The sequence below is a fragment of the Quercus robur genome, chromosome 1, assembly GCF_932294415.1.
Source record: "Quercus robur chromosome 1, dhQueRobu3.1, whole genome shotgun sequence".
NCBI lineage: Eukaryota > Viridiplantae > Streptophyta > Magnoliopsida > Fagales > Fagaceae > Quercus > Quercus robur.
Window position 1 is genome coordinate 4,395,390 of NC_065534.1, and position 7,104 is coordinate 4,402,493.

Genomic DNA, 7,104 nt, shown 5'->3' on the forward strand with positions numbered 1-7,104 from the left:
ATTTTTTTAAAATATAGAGTCACGTGTAAGGAAAAACTTATGTTATGTTAAAGTATTCTGTTCTTATCCTCAAAATAGCAAATTAAAATTATCCAAAAAAATTCTCAAAAACTTATAAGAATAATTTAATTTAGAAAAAATGGTAAAAAAAATAATATTATGTGAACCTACCGCAAAAGATGTTTATGGAAAAAATTTATCTGCAATCTTATTTACAAGAATTCTTCTAAATTGAGTTAGATGGCACCTATGAAGATGACAAGTGTCCTGATTATGGTTTAAAAAACTGGATTGGGGCAAAACAGTTTTGCCTTTGGTTCCTTGTTTAACTCAGTTTTGGCTGGTTTAATTTATTGGTTTTGGGGGTATTTTTGGGATTGAACTGGTGCCCGATTCTTGATTGAACTAGTCTGATTGGTTGGTACGGTCCAGTTTTTAAAACCATGGTCTTAAGCCATGTCAAACTGGCCTAACACAAGTGGGTAAGGCTCAGGTCTAGTATCCAGTTGTACTGAACTCGTTAAGATCATGACATGTAACCATCCCACATCTCTATTTTTCCCTATTATAAAAAAACTTAATTTCCTTTTTTCATTTTTTTTTTTAGAACAGAATTTAATTTGATTCTCTCCATGGTTAATTGACATGAAACAAAAGGAATTTTAATTTTAATTCAGCCATACCACTAATTTTTACATAAAACTACGTACGTTGGCTTTTCAACTCTTTGAACCGAAACATTATTAATTTCCTTTAGTTATTAACCATTCAACAATAGGGAAAAAAATTACTTTCAACTCTAATTATTTGTTCCTAAATTTGTGCAAAGGAGGAGAAGATGACTAAGGCAATGGTAAGGCTAGAATACAATTAGCAATCTCTCTTCAAATCTCTTAGTATTTCTTTTCCTTTTGATTTCACATTTGATTTGCATGCTCTAATTTTAGGTTTGAATTAATCAAAACTCAAGAACGATGGGGAAAAAATGCAAATTTTCTCCTTTCAAGGTAGAATGTTTTTAGTATTCTCTCTTCAATTTCAAATATATTTGTAATTAGTTAAGACTTTGTTTCTTTTCTCAGTGAAAATATGTAGAGGATAAAGATATTGTTACTATGATTTTCTTAAGATAAATTGTTAATGTTAGATTCTATCAATAGTTAACTTTCTTATTGTTTACATTATTGTCATTTTCATTCATATAATTAGTTGATTTTATTTATATTATTAATTTCACATGTCAATATATACAACGTGAGTCTTATTTTTCTTCATAGTAATATGGGAGGTCACTTACTATAAGATGGTTCTTCCCTCTTCATGGATTGGTACTTTGTTGAAGCTATATGTAAATGAATGGTCTAATATTTTCTAATGTACATTTGATAGATTAAGATATTGAATAATTGGTATGTAATTTCCTAATAATGTTCAATTTTAGATATTATGCAAAAGAAAATTAGAAGTATTTTCGAATTGCTCTCTAATTTTTAAGGGATCCTTTTGCAGATTCAGGAATTTTAGAAGTATTGACAAGATCTGTGTCATATGAAGGTCATGAAATACATAAATAGTATTTATTTATTTATTTATTTTAAAAATTGTAGACTATAATTTAATACAGAAAAATACTGACAAAGTTTAGTGGTATATAATTTTACATATCATTCAATTTAAATAAACAATAAGAACAATATAATTAACTTTTTACATTTTATTTTATTATATGGTATAATTTAGTTATCAATAATAATCCTACATATTGCACTGGAGCCATGCACATAATAATAATAATAATGTAATAAAATTCAACTTTTACATAATACTTAATATATATCTTGGGATATACTTATCATAAAAATAAATAAATAAATAAATAAAAAACCTTAAACGTTTATAAACTAATATTTATAAATTTATAAATAAGAAAAATCCGTGCAGCTCACCTATGCCTCTTATATTCCGATTCTCTCCTCCTTTATTCCGCGGGTCCATGGCCACCTCGTTCCATGACTCCATGAGCCCCATGCCCATCCCCCATTGGTGTAACAATACATGATATAAATATGTATGGAAATGATGACTAATGAGGATCGGATAAGGATGAAATATATATTTTGATAATCTTATCTCATATTTTCCACAACTAATGTCGATCCTTATAGCGTCATGAACATGTAAATGGGACACGTATATAAATTTTTTATTATTGTTATTATTAATAGTTAAAATTTCTTTTATTTATTTATTTATTACATAAAAGTTAGAAAAGAAAATACTTTTTGTGCATATAAACTTTTTTTATTCTTAGAATCTTAGTTACATACTAAATCGAAGTCCTCTTTTTAATAGTTTTATATAATAATAAAAAACGAATTCATTTTAATATTTTTTTTTTCCCGTTAAAAAAAATAGTCATTTGATTTTGTTGAGGTTTTCAAATTACACATCACTACTGTTTTATTCTTAAATTTTAAACGTTATACTTTTAAAACCCAACAATTGGACCCATTATGGCGACTCATTGGCCCAAATCCGGGTGAATAAGATGACCCAAATTGGATACCGTCATTGAAAGCCGCCAAGCCCATCTGCGATTCAGCAGTGCAATATTATTTTGGGTATAGGTTATTTTTGGAATGCTCTTTCTAGTCCAAGTAGGAAATAAAAAAACCTAGGTATAAATACAATTATTTATCACTATTTTCTGTTTCATACTTTGCTGCCACAAGACAAGGCTGAAAAGAAAAGTCGGTTGCTTCTGGTTTTCATCTTTGTTAAGCCTGGTTCTATATTCAAAAGTAATAATTTTTTTGTTGTTATTTGCTTGCTAGTTCAGTGCAAGTATGATTTTTATATAGGCTTTTTTTTTTTTTTTTTTGTTCTTTTTTCTTTGATGCTGTTTAGTGAATAGTAAGTTTTATTTGATAGTTTATAAGGTTCTTTGATATAATAAGGTCCTTTTGTTGCTCTTCAACATATAATTTTTCCAATAGTTTGTCTTTCAACCTGTCCTTTATGTTTAAACTTTTTTCTGCTTTCTTTCCCTGCCCTCCAAGTCTTCTTAGTCTCTAAACTTCTAATATAAATATACTTAGGAGTGAGGACATATCATTGATATCAATGTATTTGTGTGTGGATGCACTACATGTCGTGGAAGCCTAAATTTATATAATTTGAATTGTATAATGCAGGTTTTACAATTTTGGAGAAGAACCTAGACAGTATTTAAACAGTTTCAGTGTAAAGCTCAAATGGGTCATCATCGTCATCTTCTTCTTCTGTTGATTTTAATCTCATGCTCCACAAAGTGCATGTCATGGGGTTGGTTTTCCTCGTCTGCAGAGACTCAATTTGATGAGAAAGCTTTTGATACAAAGGATAATTCTGGCCCTGCAAAATTCTCCATGGAAGTTTTTAATGATCAGAAGGGAGCCAGGCTAGTAGAAGGTGCCAGAATGAAATTGGCTGGTTCAAACTCTTGTTGGCAAAACGCTTACCGGAATCTCTTTGCCGGATGCTCAGATATTTTTGCCGGGGATGAGAAGCGGTCTAGATTTGCTTGGCATCTTGGTGATTGCTTTCAAAAGGAATCTGGCAGGCTGCCTTTTCCTCCTTGTGACCCAAAGTCTGCCATGGCTAAATGCTTAAAGGGCTTAAATGAACATGCTCATAAGGTTTACCTTGAATTCTATCTTGAAACTAACTCCATCTGCCATCAGTTACAGTTGAGTATTATTTCTTCACATAATTTGAATACTTTCTTTTCCTTCTCTAAAATAACCTAAACATAGTTGTTCTGTTTTTTTTTTTTTTTGGGGTTGTGTTTTCAGGGCCCAAGCATTCAAGCAACAAACAGAGAGATTGGTAAATGAACTGAAAATTTCAGCCCTACTAGCTGAAGACAAATTAAAAATAATAGAAGGCAAAACGGAATCTCTACTGCAGAACTCAAGTGAAATTTATGATTCTTTGAATTCCATTGATACTCGAATTCAACTAGTAGCTCGAACAACTAAGAATGTAGGTGATCATATAGATGTTGTTCTCAAGCATTCAGAAGCTTTATATGAGCAATCAGAGAAGCTTGCAGCTTCTCAATCAGAGCTGCAAGAAGGACAAGTGGAAATGAGGAAAAGTTTGGTGGATGGAATTGCAATGCTTAATGATTCTTACAACAGTTTGGGCCAAGAAATAGATAATTTAAAAAATGAGGCCATTGAAATAGAGAAGGGGATAAATAAAGTTGGAGATGCAATGTTTATGAAGATGAAAAATCTGCAAATCAAAGTGGATGACATTCGGAATTTGACAGGGATTTCCTTAGATAAGCAACAAGAAGTTATAGATGGACAATCCACAGCTCTTGAGGGTCTTCAAAATTTAACTAAATTTCAATCTGAAGCACTAGAAGATAGCAGGTAAAATAGGAAACTAAATGATAAATTAAATTTAAACCAAGAATATCAATGAACAATTTTCTAATACTAATGAATTACAGGAGTACTCTACAACAGTTTGCTGAATATGGCCATAGACAACAGGAAGAGCTTCTTCAGGGGCAAGAACAGCTTCAAAGAATTCATGACCACTTGATGGAAAATTCAAAGTCTATTTTGGCAGCTCAGGTTATCATTTTCTTCTGAGCCTTATTATCATATTTATATAGTGGTTGCTTGGAATAATGTTCATTATTTTGACATATGATATCTCCATCTCTGCATTTTAGGAATCTTTTGAATCAAAGCAAGCAAACATGTTTGTTGCTTTAGATAAGCTGTTTGCTTTGCACAATGCCATGCTGCTCGAATCGCGACTAATTAAAGCCTTCTTTGTGTACTGTCTATCAATCTTCATCATCTACATTTTCACTAGCACAAAGCAAACATACAAAGTCAGACCCTGGCTATATATCGGTATGTTCTATTAGTTTCCCACCTTTTAAAAAAAAAAAAAAAAAAAATTTGGAAACCAATATTACCATAACATTAATCAATTTTTATTTTTGCAGGGCTATTTGCTACTTTTGTCATAGAAGTTGCAATATTTCGGCTTGCAACAAATGATAATATCGAACAAAGCACTTGGATAATAAATTTGGTCAGGTCACTCTTTGCGCTTCTTGCCTCAATTCAGATTATCCATGCCATATGCACATACAGGTATGTTGAAATGAAGAGCAAAATAATATTTGGATAAGAAAAAACAGTTATAGATTCAGAATTTAATTTAGTGATTTGTAAATCATGCAGAGACTATGAAGTTCTGAACCATCAGATGCTACTAACATTAATTGAGCAGATTAATGGCATGCAAAGAAATGAGGAGTTGTCGTGGGACATGGATAGTGATGTAAACTGGTCCTCATGGATTGACACTGACTTACCCGAAGATGTAAACAATTTTGAAGACCCTGACTATATGCTTCGAGAGGAAGTTGGAGAAAATTCAATCATGACCACTTCAATTAGAAGAAATTATAATCTTCGCCCCAAATAGATAGGACTGGCTCAATGTAGTTCGAGACTAGCTTGAGGCGAAAGATTTAAGTGAGACATTTTTTTTTTTAATGATGAAATTTTATTTAAATAATAGTATTTGACTTTTTATATATAAATTTTTAATTAAAAATCATTCTTCTTGCTTCTTGAAATGCAAAATTATTTATTGTTTTTTTTAGTTTGTTAAATCCACCTAATATATATATAATCCACTTAAAATGAAATATTCTTATAAGATAAATATTTTGTTAAAGACTGTTATTCCTAATATATTGCACAAATTTCAAAGAACAAAATCTAAATTATTTCACATCCCAGAATTATATAGCCTACGAATTGTGAGAGTCTGCTACTAGTATAAATAAGCGTATGAGGGGAAAAATAATTTTCTTGGATTTATATTTGAAATTTGATATATTTCCCTCTTATCTTATTACATGTCACACCCCAAACCCAAAATGGTTCAAAGCATGAGAGAAGAACCATTAAAAGCAAGAACGTAGGAGATTTTTCTTTTTCGTTTATTTTCTTCTCCTTTACACATGAAAAAAAAAAAAAAAAAAACCATATTAAAATCTTCACATTATAAGTCAGAGCTCTATAACACATTTACAAACAATAACTAGGAGTGCCTCCAATTAATACAAGAATATATTTCAAAACTCCAAATGCATAACACAAAACCACGTCCTTTCTAAAATTCGCAACCTCAAATGCTCAACTTCCAATAAAATTAATTATGACCTCATTAAACTTTGCAAGATTAAGTCATCAACCATTTAGGGCCCAAGTCTCCCAATTTAATATAACACTGCAATCACCATCAATAAATTAAGCTTCATGCCCGACGTGTAGCTAATTTATCTATAAAACTGTGAGAGAGTGAGATGAGCTAAAGCCTAATAAGTAACATAATTAATGGGAGTGGGGAAATGTAAGTCTAATGATAATGAGCAGTTTACAAAATATGTCATACTTCGAGAATTTCAATTTGATTTCTGAAAAATCTATTTCAATAATGGCATAACAAGAATGCTTGAAACAACATAGCACAAAGCTTCTTTGAAATATCTTAACGTGAAACTACATAAGTATATATTTCTCAAAATTTCTCAATATATATGAAACTACATAAGTATATATATTTCTCAAAATATCTCAACACAAAACTACATACTATATATTGTGAGCAATAATGACACTATTCCAAAACTAGAAAATCCAACTCAAGGCCACATGACAATCGTTGACACAAGCCGAAACTCATTGCTAACACAAAGCTGGAACTAATCTGCTGACACAAAGCCAAAACTCGTTGCTAACACAAAATCAGAACTCATAACCATCACAAAGACGGGTGCTAAGATACCAATGTCACACAGACTATAGTATCTGATTGGGTAATCATCGATTAATCACATGTCACAATCTAAGGCTAAAAACATGAAGAGCTCACAGTTTACATTAAATCAAAATACAGTTCAATTTCAAGTAATTTCACAAAAACCTTTGAAATACCCAATATATCCACAAGGTTCTCAAAGCCTTCGGACTTGTTAGTTTTTAGACCCCTTAACATAAGTTGTTTAATCTAGTTATTTAG

General features: G+C 30.9%; 1 protein-coding gene across 1 annotated transcript; it reads left to right on the forward strand.

Moving 5' to 3' along the window:
• Nucleotides 1-3,201: 3,201 nt before the first annotated feature.
• On the forward strand, nucleotides 3,202-5,562 carry LOC126713562 (protein GAMETE EXPRESSED 1-like). The gene is made up of 6 exons (XM_050413324.1): nucleotides 3,202-3,727; nucleotides 3,834-4,421; nucleotides 4,502-4,628; nucleotides 4,730-4,916; nucleotides 5,012-5,162; nucleotides 5,253-5,562. The coding sequence occupies exons 1-6, from the start codon at nucleotides 3,255-3,257 to the stop codon at nucleotides 5,497-5,499; spliced, it is 1,773 nt and encodes a 590-aa protein (XP_050269281.1). The 5' UTR covers nucleotides 3,202-3,254; the 3' UTR covers nucleotides 5,500-5,562.
• Nucleotides 5,563-7,104: the final 1,542 nt, after the last annotated feature.